General features: G+C 36.6%; 4 protein-coding genes across 12 annotated transcripts in view; 3 read left to right on the forward strand and 1 right to left on the reverse strand.

The window, feature by feature from the left end:
* LOC107757140 (reticulon-1-A-like) overlaps positions 1–1,155 on the forward strand; it is a 28,343-nt gene extending 27,188 nt beyond the window's left edge. For all 8 annotated transcript variants that reach the window (XM_016574541.1, XM_016574542.1, XM_016574543.1 and 5 more), the window contains 2 exons: positions 135–193; positions 289–1,155. In XM_016574541.1, coding sequence (XP_016430027.1) covers positions 135–193; positions 289–328 — 99 coding nt within the window. In that variant the 3' untranslated portion in view covers positions 329–1,155. The remainder of the gene's footprint in view (positions 1–134; positions 194–288) is intronic.
* A 7,138-nt stretch (positions 1,156–8,293) lies between these two features.
* LOC107757143 (phosphoglycerate mutase 1-like) lies at positions 8,294–11,118 on the forward strand. The gene is made up of 4 exons (XM_016574551.1): positions 8,294–8,546; positions 9,158–9,432; positions 10,086–10,266; positions 10,734–11,118. Exons 1-4 carry the CDS (start codon positions 8,408–8,410, stop codon positions 10,901–10,903), a joined length of 765 nt encoding a protein of 254 aa, XP_016430037.1. The 5' UTR covers positions 8,294–8,407; the 3' UTR covers positions 10,904–11,118.
* Positions 11,119–11,378: 260 nt separating this feature from the next.
* Positions 11,379–13,168, reverse strand: LOC107757142 (histidine protein methyltransferase 1 homolog). Of its 2 annotated transcripts, XM_016574549.1 has the most exons (3): positions 12,984–13,168; positions 11,894–12,750; positions 11,379–11,568 (listed from the first exon to the last, which is right to left on the reverse strand). In XM_016574549.1, the coding sequence occupies exons 1-3, from the start codon at positions 13,083–13,085 to the stop codon at positions 11,556–11,558; spliced, it is 972 nt and encodes a 323-aa protein (XP_016430035.1). In that variant the 5' UTR covers positions 13,086–13,168; the 3' UTR covers positions 11,379–11,555. The 2 variants fall into 2 exon arrangements, with proteins under 2 accessions (XP_016430035.1, XP_016430036.1); XM_016574550.1 differs by lacking the exon at positions 11,379–11,568 and having other exon boundaries at positions 11,582–12,750.
* A 772-nt stretch (positions 13,169–13,940) lies between these two features.
* Positions 13,941–17,735, forward strand: LOC107757111 (probable palmitoyltransferase ZDHHC16). The gene is made up of 7 exons (XM_016574490.1): positions 13,941–14,066; positions 14,263–14,521; positions 14,615–14,809; positions 14,915–15,003; positions 15,133–15,161; positions 16,829–16,962; positions 17,250–17,735. Exons 2-7 carry the CDS (start codon positions 14,294–14,296, stop codon positions 17,481–17,483), a joined length of 909 nt encoding a protein of 302 aa, XP_016429976.1. The 5' UTR covers positions 13,941–14,066; positions 14,263–14,293; the 3' UTR covers positions 17,484–17,735.
* The last annotated feature ends 1,159 nt before the right edge of the window (positions 17,736–18,894 follow it).

Raw genomic sequence — 18,894 nt, forward strand, 5'->3', positions numbered from 1 at the left:
TTACATCCCATGTCAGAAACAAGCTTCCATAGTGAATGGCTTTCTTTTGGTATTGTTGTTTTTGTTTAAGTATTGATTCTTTTGGCATCAATATTGTGTATGGTGAATCCTCACACTCGTTTTCTCCCTTTCAGACACAGATTGATCAGTACTTAGGACTGGTGCGCACCCAGTTTAACTCGATAATGGGAAAGTGAGTTCTGTATAAATATTATTAAAATTTCAATTTTATTTATTTATATATTTTTTTATATAATTAACCTGCTTAATTTTCTGTTTGATTTTCAGGATTAGAGAAAAGGTTCCTGGGGCCAAAAAGAAGGAATAAACTCTTTGCTTCTGTACAAGTAAACACTATAGCCAGTAAAATCTACAACTTTGCCAGCACTGAAGGACCCCAACTACACAGGAGGCCAATGTCACCTCAAAAACTAATAAAAAAAAAAAGCTTAAACAAAAAAAGATCATGTTAGTATAATGGCACCAATAAAACCCCCCACTGTTGCCAGTCACAGGTGAATTCCTGCATAACTAACACAGATTCACATAAATAACACCTTGTGGGCAATCGTAGAGCTATAGATATACCAGAGGGACACGGTGATTCTCTCTTCCATTGCTTCTGATTTAAGTGCATGAAGTCCAGTCTTGAGTAAATATTTGCTATCTCTGCAGTGCTCTTCCTCTCTCTGCTTTACTTTGCAGTGCATATTTCCTGCTGTAAAATGTAACACGAAAATGAAAATCATGCCTGTCATATAATCTCCTGCTGCCATGTCGAATAATCGCTTCAATTCACCGTCACTGGTAGAGTGGTTCTGTGTACAGACATACTTATTAATATCGAGTTGAATTGTGGATTGTTTTTTTGTTTTTGTTCTTTTCTGTGTATTCGAGCACAATGATAATTTGAAGATGTTATTACTAAATGTGTAACTGTAATTTTTGCAGAACTGTAGGGATACGTGTAGGTGTTTAAAGACAAGCTTTGTGGTCCTTCTCTAGGGCACCTGATTGTCAGACTGCAGAGCTCCAGCTGTACTAAACTCTGTCCAACTTTGTACGACGTTCAGTGTTCAGTTATTTTAAAGTCTTTAACTATTTGCACTCTGTATTTAATTAACGAATGGGAAAAATAAATGTTCCTTAATGTAGGAGGGTTGGTGTCTTGTCATTCATAGCAAAATGAACTAAGAGAAGGTCATTATGGGACAGACAAATGGCATTATGAAAAATTATTCTGCAAAGCATTAAAGACAGATAAGGCTGTGATTTCTTTTGCAAGTTATGCAGGTTTGAGTTTGATGAGCAAAATGCAAATCCCCCTAATGATGTCCTGTAGCTATTCAATAAAGTATCAGAGCTTAATGTAAAATGAATATAACGTTAGCAAACAGATAAATAGTGACAGATGTTCCGAATTCTGACATACATCGGAGTTAAACAGATTATCAAAAAAGAAAACAAATGTAGGTCAGGACTTTGTTCTGTTCATTGGTTGTTAATCAGATGGAGACAGATTTGAATGTGAGCTTGCAGACAATTGTAACAAAGGGGTTGGTTTAAACGGACTAAATGATTGAAGAAGCCTGATATACGTCACCAAAGAAAAGTCTTTCGTTTCAATGGAATTATGGAAGTCAAAATGTTTTATACAAATAAAATGTATGCATGGATGCATCATTCACAAACAGATCAGTAACATGAATTTATAAGTGTGATAGGGTGAATTTCTATTTCATGCCGACTTGAGAAATGAGATTTGAGCTAAAAGTGGAGAAAAAGATTATAAGCATGTAACGTTTTAAAATATTTTTTGGTCTGTTCCTCTCATAAAGCTATCATACAGCTTCAGACAGCTTGGAATATAGTGCACAAATGTTATGGAAAACTAATGGGTGAACTACTTTCAACCTGGGTAGAGACAGCAAAGTAATTTCTGAAAGAAGAAAAAATCCAGGAATTTGAACAAATTATTTACTGTACACATTCAACTACAGCAAGAACATGGTCAACTCAGCTTACAGCTAAATTTTAAAAAACAATTACATTGTTTTAAAACATAACATCAAAATTAGAAGTGTTCCTTAAAAAACAAAAAAGTGCAGTAGAATCATATTTTTCCAACACATATTAATGAACCCTGTATTGTGCAACTGAAATTTTCTTTCTCAAGTAACAAAAATGACTGGCAAAACTAAAATACTGCACATTTAATAGAAGTAACATTCAAGCATTTCCATCATCACCTACTTTCTTCTAATAAAATTGAATACCCCACAAAATCTCTTATGCAATTCTAGGAGACACTTCTCTTGTGTATGATGTGCTTCACATGTTCAGTAATGTGATTGCCCTCTCAATGCCAACAGCCCTGCAAAAAAACTAAACTCGCAACACTCACCACATCCTTTCCTAACTTGTCTGTTCTGTGAGATGGACAGGCATGTCTTACCTGAAGTGGCTGATCATGCTCATGCTGTGAAAGCTGAACTTTTGTGGACTGCTGGGACTATAAACTAAAGCCTGCAGAGTGACAGAACAGAACTTAAAGACCCAGAGGAAATACACATCACAGTTTATACAGCACCGTTCAAATGCAGGCGATCATAGCCCAAGAGTGTCTGTCTGCGGACTGCAAGAGAGGGGCGTAACTGGAAGGGAGCGTAACTTGAACAAGGAGGCGTAACTTGAAGTTGTCCAAATCACACAGAACCACGCGAGATGTCAAAACGAGATGTTGTTAGCAAGATGGCCGCTTGCTTAGAGACAACGGTGAGAATTTTTTTTGTCCCGAAATAACCGTTCAAATTGAAGTGTGTAAGTTATTTTCATACAGTGGTATTGTTTATGGAGTTAATAATCTATTAAAACTAAGGTGTAAAGTAAGCAATATATAAGCAAAAGGTGTAAAGACGCTATCCCCCGGTTTCACAGACAAGGCTGGTCAAGACTAGTCCCAGACTAAAATGCATGTCTGGGCTGTTTTAACTGAAAGCAACTTGAACTGGCTGATCTTAAAAAAATTTTTTTTGTCTCAAGATGCACATCAGTAGTGTTTTTATCCAAGGAACGTTTATAAAAGCTACTTAAATATCCTAATTGAACTATGGACTAATCCCGGCTTAATCTAAACCCTGTCTGTGACCTACATAATATAGCATATTTGTGATTTTGCTGTAAAAACACGTTTTATAATGCACAACTAACAGGGGAGCTCCATTAAGTACACATACGTCTCAAAAGTGGATTTACATGAACCATATATACATCTTAAAGACAATTACTAAATGTCTATTTAACATCTGACAGGATAATCTTTGATTAGTATTGCAGATGAGCCCCCTCTCTTGCAGTCCGCAGACAGACCCTTCTCGATCACAGGGCTGCTATGCCAGCACCTTGCACTTGGGGGAGCTGCTGCTGGAGGCACAAAAGTGCTGAAGGAGCTCGTTGATGAGCTGCTTGTCTTCTTCCATCCTGCTGTTCAGGGTACCACTAGCAGAATTAGGGGTAAATCTGCCACTGGCCATATCCTCATACAGAGACATCAGAACCTCATGGGATTGCTGCAGAAAGACAAAAAGAGAAGCATGGACATTGAACTGGCTGATTTCAGGTCAGGATGTTTTTAACAAATGTTAAAATATTGTCTCAAATCTATGGAAAGTTGATTCCACCAAGGCTGAGATATAAACTCACAATTCTAACCAAAAAAAAAAAATAATAATAAAAATTGTGAGATATAAACTCACAACTGCGAGATAAAAACAGAGAAAAAGACAACTGGGAGATAAAAGCAGCTGGGAGAAAAGTAGGAAAGTTGCAATTACCTTTGTTTTACTTTGTGTCAGAAATAAGCTTCTATACTTTTCCTAGTTTAATGAACAATAAATAAATTTAAACTTGATGCATAAATATTTTAGTGCATATTTCAGGAGTTATTCGTTGCTGCCAAGCAACAGAGGACTATGAAATGTAAAAAAACTGAATTAAAATAATGTCAAGAAAACTTGTCAGGTAGACATTACTATGGTGTTGCCAAGGTTACCTGACTCTCAAAGCTTTCAGGGGTGTGGCAGGCGTGTCTGTCCTGCACCAGGAGGTCCGCCACGCTGACATCGCCTGTCTCCATGGAGATGTGCAGGTCGACGCGCATGACACCGTGCAGAATTGAGTAGAGGGACACGATGGCAGAGCGATCGCTTGTGAGAGTCTTAAACCGGTTACGTGCCCGACTGCTCCAACGACCACCCAGAATCAGCGACTGCGCAGACGGACCCATGCCTGCGATGCAAAACACCTGTGCCTGCAATGAAACATGCAGATACAACTTATGGCAAACTGAAATTCATAAAAAAAAATCCAGCTGTAATAGATAGCTGGGAGATATACCATTTATTCACAATGACTTTGTTGGCAACAAATTTAAACAGCTTCACGAATATTGCAATGATTTTAACTTTTTATTTGGACATTAATTTGCTGAAATATGTCTGCCATGAGATTTATTTTTTGAGCGAATATTTGAGTGTTAAGACTACAGGCCCAGTCACACAAAGAAAGAACGATAACTATAATTAAAGTTTTAATAATTGTTTTAATTCTATGAGAATAGTGTTGTCCACAACACAATTGTAACAATGATTGTGGAATGATCGTTGGAATCACACTGGAAAAACACTGACAGTCAATCAGAATCCACCTGACTTGAGGTTTTAACAGTTTTAATGACTTAAAATATAATTTTTAATCTTTAAACATATGACAAAGATACACAGCATTTAATGTATAGCTGATCTCACAAAATTATTAAAATATTAAATATACAGTGCTGTTCAAAAGTTTGCGGTCAGTAAGTTTTTTTTTGTTTTTGTTTTTTTTTTTAAAGAAAAACTAACTTTTCTATTTAGCAAGGATGCATTACATTGATCAGAAGTGACAGTTAATAATGTCACAACAAAAACAAAAAAAATCAAATCAAATAAATGCTGTTTTTTTTCTACTCATTAAAGAATCCTGGAAAAATGTATCACAGATTTCACAACAATATTAAGCAGCACAACTGTTTTCAACCTTGAACATAAAAAAGGTTTCTTTAGCACCAAATCAGTATATTAGAATGATTTCTGAAGAATCATGTGACACCAAAGACTGGAGTAACGGGCGCTGAAAATTTTTACTGTATTTTGATCAAATTCATGCAGCTTTGGTGAGGCTTCTTTCAAAAATATTTTAAAAATCTTAACCAAAAATTTTGAACGGTAGTGACTGAACTCATTGTGATTTCTGACCTTTGATCTTTAGCCTCCATTTCATCAAAGCTCTGGATGAGAGAGACGGCAACACTGTACATCTCCTCTGTGATACAAGGGTCTACTGGGAGGGTTAAGTCCACCTGACACAGACACACAAACATATTTGTATAAAGAATTTAAATAGAAATGTCAAAATATATCATTTTTGATGCTTCCCATACATTGTTTTGAGCTCATCCAGGTAGAACTCTTCAATGGTGTATGGGGCTCCTTCCACCTCAAACAAGTATGCTGGATTCATCTAATTGCGGATCGGAGTTCCAAAATACTCTGCAAACTCTGTACAGTTTATGGTGGCTGACATCAGAATGACCTACAGAAAGAGAGGTAAGAGAAAAAGAGGTAAGAATCACAGTGTAAAATCGGATTTTGTGAATTAAAGTATGAGTGTTGCACAAACATTGACATATCTGGAATTGGTCCGCAGTAGTTTTCTGACAACCAGCAATAGGAAGTCAATGTTCTCTCATGGACCTAAACCAGGTTATAATGCAAACAATGAGATTTACATGCCATTGTTTTCATTTAAATTAACATTTATTTTAAAATGGAACTTTTTCATAATAGCATATGCATTCTGTGCATGTGAATACTATTTCTATAAATGTACACTATCATTTAAAAGTTTAGGGTCAGTGAGATTTTTAATAAATTAATACTTTTATTCAGCAAGGATGCATTAAATTGATCATAGTCTTTTAAGTCTTTTACATTGTTACATAAAATGTCTATTTCAAATAAATGTTGTTCTTTTGAACGGTCTATTCATCAAAGAATCCTGAAAAATGTATCATGGTTTCCACAAAAATATTAAACAGCACAATTGTTTTCAACATAATAAGAAATGATATTGAGAAATGTTTCTTGAGCAGCAAATCAGCATATTTGAATGATTTCTGAATGATCATGTGGCGCTGATGACTAGAGTAATGGCTGCTGAAAATTCAGATTTGGCATCACATGAATAAATAACATTTGAAAGTATTTAAAAATAGAAACACTTTTTTATTTTATATTGTAATATTTTACAATATTACTGTTTTACTGTATTTTTGATCAAATAAATGTGGTTTAAATGTGGCAGCAGTGTATGTCTATAAATTGCAGATGTATGTGTATCTACATCATCTATGAAGATGTGCAAGTACTCTGTGAGTGTTTTGGCTGCCATTAATTTTTGCAGTAAGACTCCAGTGGTCACATAAATCAGCTTGGTGTGCTCTGTGGCCATCTTCTCTAAACCCACCTGGGGAGAGAGAGAGAAAGATATTAAATAAATGTATACAGTATTTAGTGAAATCTGCATATTATTTTATAGGTTTAGTTTGGTGGGAAGGGAATAATGAGGAATTTATTTTAGCTCCAATGCTCACAACAACGATGCATAGAACCAAGTCCCTGCCCTATTTTTTTTTTTTTATAAATCCACATTTGGGATGCATGTCACATTATGAGGACTGTCTGTTATTCCAGTGACTTTATGAGGTAGGCAATAACGGTGGAAAATGTTCAGCTTTTTGTTGGCAGGACTTTTAGGTATGAGTTCTTACAAAACTGATTTTCAAAAAGAACCAACCCTGAAAAATATCCACTGGAATAAAAGGTGTGGCAAATGCAGTTTTCCATCTACTCAGTGTTTTCGGCTCTCTCAGTTTTCGGCTCTCCCGGACAAATAAGGATTTTTCAAACTCTGCTGCTCTGTGTTTCACGGAAACCTGGCTGAAAGACGCCATTCCGGACAGCGCGTTGAGTCTGCCGGGCTTTCAGCTGTTTAGAGCAGATCGCGACGCAGAATCAACGGGGAAATCGCGCGGCGGCGGGACATGCTTTTACATCAATGACAGGTTGTGTACAGACTGGCAATAAAGCTCATTCTGATTCTGATTCTGATTCTGATTCATAATGAGTGATCATGAGTCATTTATGGTCATCAGAATATGGTCAGATCTGCAGTTAGGTACATATATTTCGAGAAAAAAAGTAGAATCCTAAAGATTAACAGTTACTATCAAAATACTGAAGATTCATAGTTACTATTTTTTATTTGTTTCATTCATACTCCAACAGCATCATTGACTCGAGTAACGTTAGATAAACACGCTCAGTTCAGGCTTCAGAAACATCCGCACTAAACCCCGCCCACACCTACATAAGTAACTTTTGATTGGCTCTCCAGAACCTCATCTCCAAGATACACCCAATGACCTCTAACGGGAAGTTACTAATCCTTCCTCAGTTTAATGCATATCTCTGGTAGGGTCGATGAACTATGAACGATGAAATGTATTATACTCCTTCTTATTCTTGCTAAAATATTTTGAACCCCAAAATGCTACAGGAGGTTTAATATAATATATGCAGAGGCATTACAGGAAGGTCACGTTTTTTCCCCCATGCCGTGTTTGCAGTTTCACTTTGAGGGGGTACATGGAAATTGTTCCATGGGAAACGACTGGGAATGGCACCAACGCTCAGCCGCGAACTTCCTGTAACGTAATCGGCAGCGGTAAAATGCTGACTACAGACATATGTGCTACCTCTCCGAATTACGAACGTAAACCCTTCCTCCCGTCTAATAACGACGACCCATTTCCTTTTTTGGTCTTCGTTTAAAGGATACCCGTGAAAACTCAAATATGGTTGTTTTTGTTTAGAATTGGTGCACTGAGGGACGCTATGGCAACACTTATTCTTAGACTCCGCCATTGTTACCGGAAGTAACTTTACCCTGCGTTAGCGAACGCCGGAAACACAAAACCCGGAAGTGTGAAAAAGGCTAATTGTGCATCGTTCTGAGGCTTTGATTGGTTGAGCGTTGAGATGGGGCGGTCTGAACGTCATTCATTACGGACTCAGATGAGAAGGAGGGTCTTTTGGTTTGCCAAAACCGCCAATAAACATCAGAAGAAGAAGAAGAAGGAGGGTCTTTTTGAGTTGCCAACCGCCATTAAACCTGAAAGAAGAAGAAGAAGGAGGGTCTTTTTGACAGTACGCTTTACAGAGCTTAACAACCTGTTCGACCAGCGCTCAGAGCTCACCGTGCTGTCTTCAGCTGCTACCTTTAGTATTTGTCTCTGTGAATATCTCAGATGGCTGCATACAAGCTGGTTCTCATTCGCCATGGCGAGAGCTGCTGGAACCAGGAGAATCGCTTCTGTGGCTGGTTTGACGCGGACCTGAGCGAGACAGGGGTTCACGAGGCAAAGAAAGGCGGTCAAGCTTTAAAAGATTTGTATAGTATTATATTTTCCAGCATTGTGAATGAGCGTTGTAAATCTGCCGTCCTAAGTATATCAGAAGATTAGATCTAGATTCATTTTTGAAAGAACATGTACATTATGTATAAATTGGGTATCACTTAGCCCGCTTTGTCTTATTAATGATTGCATTGAGATATTTGTGTTTTAAAGGGGTCATATGATGCGATTTCATTTTTTCCTTTCTCTTTAGAGTGTTACAAGCTCTTGGTGCATAATTACTGACGGAATGAGGGCGGGGCCTACCCGTTGCGAACGCGCAACACAGGACGTGATTTTGTTCACGTGCAGAATTTACCAGTCAGGGATGCGTAAAATGACTTTTTGACGTGATTACAGTTATGCATTTTATATATATATATATATATATATATATATCTACAATTAATATTCTATAATTTAATTTTTTTAAATTATTGTAATATTCATTTATATAGTTTTTAATTCCGTATTAGGGCTATGCTGTATTAAATGTTTATTAAATAATATTTTAATAAGAAAAATAAATGTTGATCACAATATATTAAGTTGTATTATGTTGAATTCCGTGTTTCATATTAAGTCTATACTGTGTCTTTGCAGATGCAGGGTTTGAGTTTGACATTTGTTATACCTCGGTACTGAAGAGGGCCATCCGGACGTTATGGATTGTTTTGGACAGTATTGATCAGATGTGGCTGCCTGTGCACAGGACCTGGCGCCTGAATGAACGCCATTATGGTGGTCTGACTGGGTTAAACAAGGCTGAGACTGCGGCCAAGCACGGTGAAGCCCAGGTTAAGATTTGGAGGCGCTCCTATGACATCCCTCCACCAACTATGGATGCAGATCATGACTTTTACAGCATCATCAGCAAGGTGGGGTCTTCAGCCTCTTTTATTCATTATGGTACTTTAAGCACCTAATCTGTTGCATTCATAAGTATATTTTAGATGTATTTGTCATTAAAATTAGTCACTTCCCCTCCTCAGATTCCATAGATTACTCAAAATACAGTATATAAGAAACAATAACTTGTAAGTGTATAAATGCACATGGTCTCACAGCTGCTACTCTAGGGGGTGTGTTCAGTTTTGAGCTTTCTGAATGGATGATATTGCCCAGTGACAGCATGCCTATCAACTTTTTTTTATTATCTGCATTCTTGCATCCCGTACAACGAAAATCACAGAGTTCATAAGTCATTATAACATGCATTATCCCAACTCGTGAGTTTGAAAACCAAGTTTTCAATTACATGTTGCAATTTGTCATGTTGATGTCACACATTGAAATTGACGTCCCTAGTAGTTAATCAGTGCAAAGAGTCAGAAATCAAAGGTCAAACCTTATTTGTATAGGAAACTGCTTACAAATGTTGATAACATTCAAGCACTCGGGTTTTCCTATGACCTAGAACAAACAAACAAGTCAAGAATTTCTATTAGCCTAAAAGAGCAGCACTATTACATAGTGATGTTTGATTAATGCACCAATTTTATATCTTGCGGGATGTCTTGTCTTCCTATAGGACAGACGTTATGCTGATTTGACCGAGGACCAGCTGCCTTCTTGTGAGAGTCTGAAGGACACAATTGCACGGGCTCTACCTTTCTGGAATGAGGAGATTGTGCCTCAAATCAAGGAGGGAAAGAGAGTGTTGATTGCTGCTCATGGAAACAGTTTGAGAGGCATTGTGAAACACTTAGAAGGTAATTATCCCACAGTATTATTTCAATCTCTTATTGAAGGTTCCCACCATCATTGAAATACTTTAAATATGATTTCCAGGTTTGGAAAAGTCATGGAAATTAATAAGATCTTTATATATATATATATTGTTTTTAATCAGCGAGAAATTGCTCTTTTTTTGAGTTTCTCTCCATAAAATTACTTAAAGTTGGTATGAAGTCAAAAGTTGCTAGTTACCAAGGCATTTCTCATTTTCATATAATTAAACTTGATGTACTAGAATAACTAAAATTAAAACTGAATAAATGAATAACTATTTAGACACATTAAAATAAAATTAATACAAAAGCCAAAAACACAAAAGTTAGTTACTCAAACTTTAAAATGGAAATGGATCATATAAAAATAAAAATGGCTTGCGGGGTCACCACAAATGATTTAGATTTCATTTCTTCAATAGTCACATAGTTTGTTTCCTCACTCACAGGTATGTCTGAGGAGGCCATCATGGAGCTGAATCTGCCCACAGGCATCCCTATTCTTTACGAGCTGGACAAGAACCTGAAGCCCATCAAGCCAATGCAGTTCCTCGGAGACGAGGAAACTGTTCGCAAAGCCATGGAGGCTGTGGCAGCACAGGGGAAAGCCAAGAAATAGATTATATACTTTTTAATTATACGTCAGCACTGAATTACTTTAAACAAGACTCCCATATTTAACATCAATGAGACAGAGCTCTATAGAAGAAGTATATACAAGTAAAAAAAAGTATAGGACCTATATGTAACCAATTTGAAATATTAGAATTTTGGAATGGTTGTGAGTATTTATTAGTTAAACAGTTTACAGGGACCACACATTTTTGTTTGGATTTGTTTTTATATAATTCATTCCAGAATTTACTTTGTCTCCACTTTTTGAAGAATGTTTGGTCAAGTGTTGTCAATGTGGCATCTTCAAGTACATTTCCTTTCACATTAAACCAGCGTTGAGTCTGTTGGCCTGTGTGACCATGTTTAATAAATTGTAGAGATATGGGGTGGTACATGTAAACTTATGTCAATTCTTGTCTTGTTGATGATGGTTTTGCTGGGCTTTATTGCAGATTGAACATTGACTTTAACAAATCTGTTGTTTCACCAAGCTCCTGTTGCAGTGATTGTGCACTTGCTGTTTTAACATTAGTTGCTTACACCAAGCACAATTTAGGATCCCATAGTCAATCCTTCTGGCCTAAAAGGAATGAGCATCCATTATCTTATGTTAACTTGCACCATAATAGCACAGGCACATTAATAAAATTTGAATGTCACTTTTTGAATGTCGTGTGACCATGTTTAATAAATTGTAGAGATATGGGGTGGTACATGTAAACTTATGTCAATTCTTGTCTTGTTGATGATGGTTTTGCTGGGCTTTATTGCAGATTGAACATTGACTTTAACTAACAAATCTGTTGTTTCACCAAGCTCCTGTTTCAGTGATTGTGCACTTGCTGTTTTAACATTAGTTGCTTACACCAAGCACAATTTAGGATCCCATAGTCAATCCTTCTGGCCTAAAAGGAATGAGCATCCATTATCTTATGTTAACTTGCACCATAATAGCACAGGCACATTAATAAAATTTGAATGTCACTTTTTGAATGTCAATGATACAACATGTCTCTTCAGGCCTTGTTCCACATCCTTCAAATATCTGATTTGAAAGACATTATTCTGCTCCACAAACTTCTCAAACAGATGAAGGCCACCTCCTACTCCAAAATAGTGAGATTTGGTTGCCAAATAAACAATACCATTCTCATCAAGCAGGTCACAAAACACATTATGAAGTGAAGAGTAGTAGTCTGTGTTGTATATGGTTTCTGATGTGAAGATAATGTCATATTTCGGCAATGGTGTTTTATTTTGCATAAGTCTGAGAAAAGAATTCCAGTCGCCCGAGAAGAAACCACAACGATCTAGTAACTTCTCTGATGCATTCAGGGGGGCTTTCCTCTTAGACGGTGGGCTGCTATTTTTCTCTTTGTTCTCATCATCTTCTTCACAATTGAGAAAGACATTTGGCACTGTTAACTGCACAATCACAGTGCTGTTATAATCCTGGAAGTCAACTTTGGTGGCTCCTCTCTTCAATGCAAGTATGCCAAGTAGACCTGCTCCACAGCCCAAGTCTAACACTCTTTTCCCAGCGAAGGTCTCTCCTGCATCATCAATGTACTCAAGAAGGTCATAAGTGCATTCCCATATCTTAAGTCCACCCTCATAGACTCCAGAGATGAGGTCAGAGTTTTGAGTCAGTGTTTTGGCCAGTATCTCCTCACTGTCCTCTCGTTCAGGAGCAGTCTTCTCAAACACTGATTCGTTGAGACAGAGAAGGGGAGGCAGAGCACCTATGGTGATGGTTTCAGGCACCCAGTTCTCAATGTGGGACAGAGGATCCAACAAAAGTTGGTGCTCCACAGCATCTTTAATCTTCTTTGAGATGGTTGCACTGGCTTCCTATGAAAAAAAACACAATGTGCATTTGATCTTAACAGGAGCAATCAAATCTTACTGTACACCCACATATTGCTGATTCACGCTTTCACATTAATTGTTAAAATGGAGTATCATTTAGTCCTAGAATTTAAAGTGTGCTGTACATTTCAAGCATTTAGATCTTAAAGTCTGCTGTCTTCCAGCGTTAGCAAAGATATAGCCAGTTTTAACAAGCTAATGATAAATTCCCTTACCGAGCACTTAAGATCCACATCTTTTGCTTTGTCGTCTTTGTTTTCTTTATCGTTTGTTTCTTCTGTCCGTAAAGGAATATCGAAGTTGAAACTGAATGCCATGTCTTGCACTATTTCGACCCACGTAGTGCCTTAGCACGTGTGAACATCTACTTTCGTTGTCCGAGTCCTGAACTAATTGTTCTTTTGAGTCGGATCTTTTCAATGCATTGGTTGAACAGGTTCAGAAATAGTTCCGAGTTATTTAAACAGCTTTTTATAAAAACACATTTTCAGCCAACAGATGTAAATTATATTTTTTCAACAGATGAAAAAATTAGCAATGTAAACGTAAATTATAATTGTGTTTTAAATAGGTTTAAATACTTTTTATGGACTGGTTATTCATGACTGCAACAAACTGGGAGACATTCAATTTCACTACATTGTAATAGTACAACGTTATAGAAAAGAACACATAATAAACCCGTAAACACGTAATATGCCTTTATTGGGCCGTTCTAGAGCAGATTTGAGCAAAGCCACTTGATGGCTATAATTAATAAGACCATCTCTGATTTTAGAGCCCACGCTCGGATGTAAAAGAATCACTGAATTGTTTCTTGAGCTGTTCCTTTGAAAGGTGTTCGAAAGAACCGATTCGCGAAAAAGACTTTGACATGACTCAAACTACAATTCCCACCATTCTCTGCTGCCGTTTGTCTTAAATCTTATGAAAAATCGAACTGAAGTACGATTATTTCATTAAATGCCACACAACTTAACGTAATTTTTATAATTAATAATACAAAAATATACATTATAAAAATATTCCCAGATAATATGTCTGCTTTTCACGCCTTAAACTCCAATTCCCAGAATTCCAAGCGTGACAGTTCACATCCCTGAGCGTCAGACATGCCCTGCGTTCCATTCGGAAGGGCTCATCCCTATGCCCTAATCCCTCCTTCGGAGGGTGATATATCCCGTTTGGAACGCACCGCTCAAAGGGATAGAAACTACTGCTTCTATTTATTTGTCTCCATCTGTCCCGAAATAAAAACATCCAGCGGCATCATGAGTTGATTTTATCGCAGTTTTAGGGGGGTATCAGAAAACTAAACCATTGCTTGCATTATTGGTTTGGATCAATCACACCAACTGTGCTTAGGTGGATACTTGGTTAATCTAATTGGCTTACAGGTTCGGCACGAGGGCAATTGTCAGTGAGCAAATTGTAGGCCGTAGGCAGAGGAACTTGCTTGTGCCGATATTCAGGATGTTTGAACAGATTATTAAAAGATCAGATCTTGTCTTTACAGGGGCTAAACATGCGTCCCTGCTCTACTGTCATGCACCTGCTGCTCCGATGCATGCGCGGGTGTGGCAGGCACAGTCGCAGTCGCATGCCCAGAAGACTAAGGCGGCCTGTGAGCTACATCAAACTGATCTTCAAATCCCTTTATTTTAACTCACTCACTAACTCTGAAGTGGTGCTGGACTGCATCCTTGAACCAGTGTTTTGGATGGTGGAGGTTGTCACACGCTGGTTTGGAATGGTAAATCCATTCATTTCTCATGATTACGATCATGTTATTTTGTTACATTGTCTGTTTCTCTTACACCCTGTGTTTTTTTCCTTTTCTCTTCAGGTTTTTGTGTTTTTAGTAGTAGCTCTTACCAGTTCTGTGGTTTTCATCGCTTACTTCTGCCTTCTACCGTTGGTCCTCCAAACATACTCTCCTGGCTGGATGATGTGGCACATTTGTTACGGACATTGGAACTTGGTCATGATAGTCTTCCATTACTACAAGGCCACAAAAACTCCCCCTGGATACCCTCCAAAGGTTCGGCACCCTTAAAGATGCCACAATCCAGTAGAGCAGATGTGTGTGTTCAGTGTTATTCATGACCTGACAGCTCATCTTTCTTTTTTCCCCGTTGATTTTCAGATGAAAAATGATGTCCCGTTTGTGTCGTTCTGTAAAAAGTGTGTCATTCCTAAACCAGCGCGAAGTCACCACTGTGGCATCTGTAAAACGTAAGAGAGACCGTTTTCTCTGTCCAAACAGGTTTATAAAATCTAACTGGTGACTCGGTGTCAGCTGCATTGTATACCATTATTGTAAGAAACTCCCATGTATAAACATCCCTATATCTTTCTCTACAGCTGTATTCTAAAAATGGATCATCATTGCCGTATCCTTTTTAAATCACAATAATCCAGACATTTTGTAAAAAGTGCACCCATTTGGTCTTATTTTACTCTAAAATTCTTATTTACTTGCTGTTTTTACACAGTTAAACATTCAGTTTAAAGGAATAGTTCACCAAAAATGACAATTCTGTCATTTATTTACACTCATGTTGTTGCAAACTTGTATATGCACAAGTTGTATTGCATTCATTCACTAGAATTACATGGAAAAGACAGACGAGAACAGTTTTTATTAAAGAGTTCAACAGTTTTTTTTAATGACAACTTATAAAGCTTTAAAGACAGCCTTCTGTGAGCTATGAGAATGTTAATTTATGGCATATGCTTTTGTTTAAAGCCATCAGCTCACATTATTTCAGCTTATTTTTAAGTAATCATGTTTACTAACAGAATTCCTTGTGAAAAACTACTTTACCCTTGATTCTGAAGAAAAATCCCTATTAATCAGAGAAACTAAACCGATTGCCCCAAAAGAGCACTTTAGCCCCCCCCCCCCCCCCCCCCCCCCCCCCCCCCCCCCCCCCCCCCCCACCCCACATTAACATGTTGTTGCAAACTTGTATATGCACAAGTTGTATTGCATTCATTCACTAGAATTACATGGAAAAGACAGACGAGAACAGTTTTTATTAAAGAGTTCAACAGTTTTTTTTAATGACAACTTATAAAGCTTTAAAGACAGCCTTCTGTGAGCTATGAGAATGTTAATTTATGGCATATGCTTTTGTTTAAAGCCATCAGCTCACATTATTTCAGCTTATTTTTAAGTAATCATGTTTACTAACAGAATTCCTTGTGAAAAACTACTTTACTCTTGATTCTGAAGAAAAATCCCTATTAATCAGAGAAACTAAACCCCCCCCCCACCACCACTCCCCCCACTCCCATGAAGCACTGCAAATAACATATTTGAGCAAATCTCCCTACAATCTCAAACTACTTAAATATTTGTAATGTATTCATTTTGCAATAAACATTTAATATATTTCAACATCTTTAAATCAGTAGTTTTATAATAATCACTTGTTTTTTATTTTATTTTGATTATCATTCGCAATGCTTCATGGAATTTTAGTTCATTCCCATAATAAAACCATTAAAGGGATATTTTACCCCCAAAATTTTAACATTTCTCTCTTCTGTTGAACATAAAAGAATGGAAAAAAATACTATGGAAGTCACTTGAGACCAGAAACTGGTTACCACATTCTTTAAAATATCTTCTTTTACGTTTAACAGAACTATCCCTTTTTTTTGTCCGATTTTCAAATACATTTTTGCTTCAAATTAAAATGAGTAATTTTGTGAATCACCTCGTTGCTGGTTGGTTTGGTTCATGGCTTTGTAACTTTGTAACAAAAGACTTTATAAAAATTCATATTGGAAAAATACTGAAAAGGCAGCTGAAAAACTGACAGGCATTGTTGCTCTCCAGTTTCCCTTTTGCATTCCACAGTGGTAAAAAAAATAGTAAATGTTTAGAATGACACAAATGTGAGTAAGTAACATTTACATTTTACAGATTTACATTTAAATTGAATTTATATAGAATTTAAATTAAATTTGGTGAGTTATTCCTTTAACAGCCCAGATCCATTTCATATATTTCCACTTCTGTGTAGTTAAGTCCTTAATTATTTATATTCAGCTTGGCTTAACAACTGTGTTGGTCATTACAATCATCGTTACTTCTTCTCCTTTTGTCTCTATTTGACTTTGGGCTGCATGTATTGTAGCATCAGCGGTCGCAATCTGTTTATCGATGCATACAATGCCATAGATGTAAGGCTTTGTTTTTTTAATACATTTGTTGTTTTGTCTTTGCTCTTTTCCATTTAGTAAAACTCAGTCTTGGTATGATAACATTTTGAATCTTTCACTTGCTCAAAGCTTGGAAAGCTTTTTTTCCCCTCTACTTATTGTAATGAATAAGGTGTTTTGTGTCCCTCTTAAGATAGCATTTAACGCCTCTCTTTCTGAATGGTTGTGTCTCTCCTTTTCTCTTTCTGTTCTCAATGTCTGGTAGCGGGCATGTCTTAACTGCCAGCTGTCTCTCTGCCATTCCATAGCAATTCAGACACTTGGAAGCGGAGAAACGGGGTGTCTCGGTGACAGGGATTGGGTTGCTCATCGGCGTTGTACCATCAGAAGTTGTGGCTGGGAAGCTAGTGCAGGTACCTCAAGTCGTTTTTCCTGCTGTTGATTTGGCTTTAGAGCTGGGATTGGTTGTTTTTTGTTGCACAATTTATTATTTAACACTTAAACAAACAGCATGCTATGAAACACCAACAAATTATTTTTGACCTTCCTTATCCCAATGCTAACAGCGTGCATTTAAATAAGTATTACTTACTGACTTTTGTCACAATTGGATGAGGGGGATTCACTGGTGAACTTTCGAATTTTTTAAGCTCTGCTTGGTTCGATCTGGCACGCTAGAATTTTCATTTGGAGCAATGAATCAGAAAAGTGCGCATATGTAGTTTTCAGTTTGATGATAAGAAGAAATGTTTCATCAGCACCAAATCAGCATATTCGAATGATTTCTGAAAGAATCACAGGAATAAATTTCAGTTTGAAATATATTAAAATAGAAAACAGTTGTTGTAAATAGTAATACATTATTTCACCCTATTACTGTTTTTACTGTATTTTAATTGAATAATTGCTGCCGTGGTGAGCATAAGAGACTTTCTTAAAAAAAAAAAAAAAAAAGCATTAAAAAAAACAAATAGATATCTTGTGTTTAAAGAAATGGACAAATATCAAAGTCCTCATTTAATCCTCTAGGGGACAACATATCTAGTGTATAAATCCAAAAGGCTTCGCGCTGTAAAAGCAATTTATTGATATCACCTCCGCGACGCGGACACTTCACTACTTCAATACCTATGTACTGAAGAGTGGAAATTGATTTGTATTTATGTACCTAGGCAGGCATCAATTAATGTTATTAAACAATATATTGATAATTATATTCGTGAAAAAAAAAAAAAGCATTAAAAAAAATCTCACCAACACTAAATATTTAAACATAAGTATATATGCATAATTAACATAGTTGCACTCATATCATATTTTAAATATTTCTATTTACAAAATTATATCTGTAAGTATATTACTATATTTTATGAATAAAATCATATTTGTTATTATATGATTTATATTTTGAATAATATAGTGAAGAGCAGGCAAAAGCACGCACATCAATCTCAACTGGGTGCTCGACTAAGAAACAAGTGGAAAATTTTTTGATGTAAAGTCGGCAACACCAAAGCTCCAAAAATATCAAAAAATTTATTTAAAAAAAAAACTGTCGCATAGCATATGTGACGTTTCGAGCACGCAGGCTCTTCATCAGACAAATGAACAACACTGATATCCCACTCTTTATAGGCCTACCTCCAGGTGATCAAAGGTCACATGACCGTACCATATTATCATGATAATAATAATACCAAGGGTTTGTAGCCAGGTAGGGGTTAATGTTTGACTATGTAAATATTATTTTTAACTCATTATTTATGTCACTTACAGTATTATTATTTAAATGCACTGAAATCCAATACTTCATTTCCAAAGTCAAACACATCTGAAGAAACTTGCCTAGAATTTTATTTAGTATAAAATAAATGTTTTTTTACAGCATTTCTTGTTTCATCATTTTACAGTTTATATATATATATATATATATATATATATATAATTTATTTA

The sequence above is a fragment of the Sinocyclocheilus rhinocerous genome, unplaced genomic scaffold, assembly GCF_001515625.1.
Source record: "Sinocyclocheilus rhinocerous isolate Xijiao unplaced genomic scaffold, SAMN03320098_v1.1 scaffold503, whole genome shotgun sequence".
Classification (NCBI taxonomy): domain Eukaryota; kingdom Metazoa; phylum Chordata; class Actinopteri; order Cypriniformes; family Cyprinidae; genus Sinocyclocheilus; species Sinocyclocheilus rhinocerous.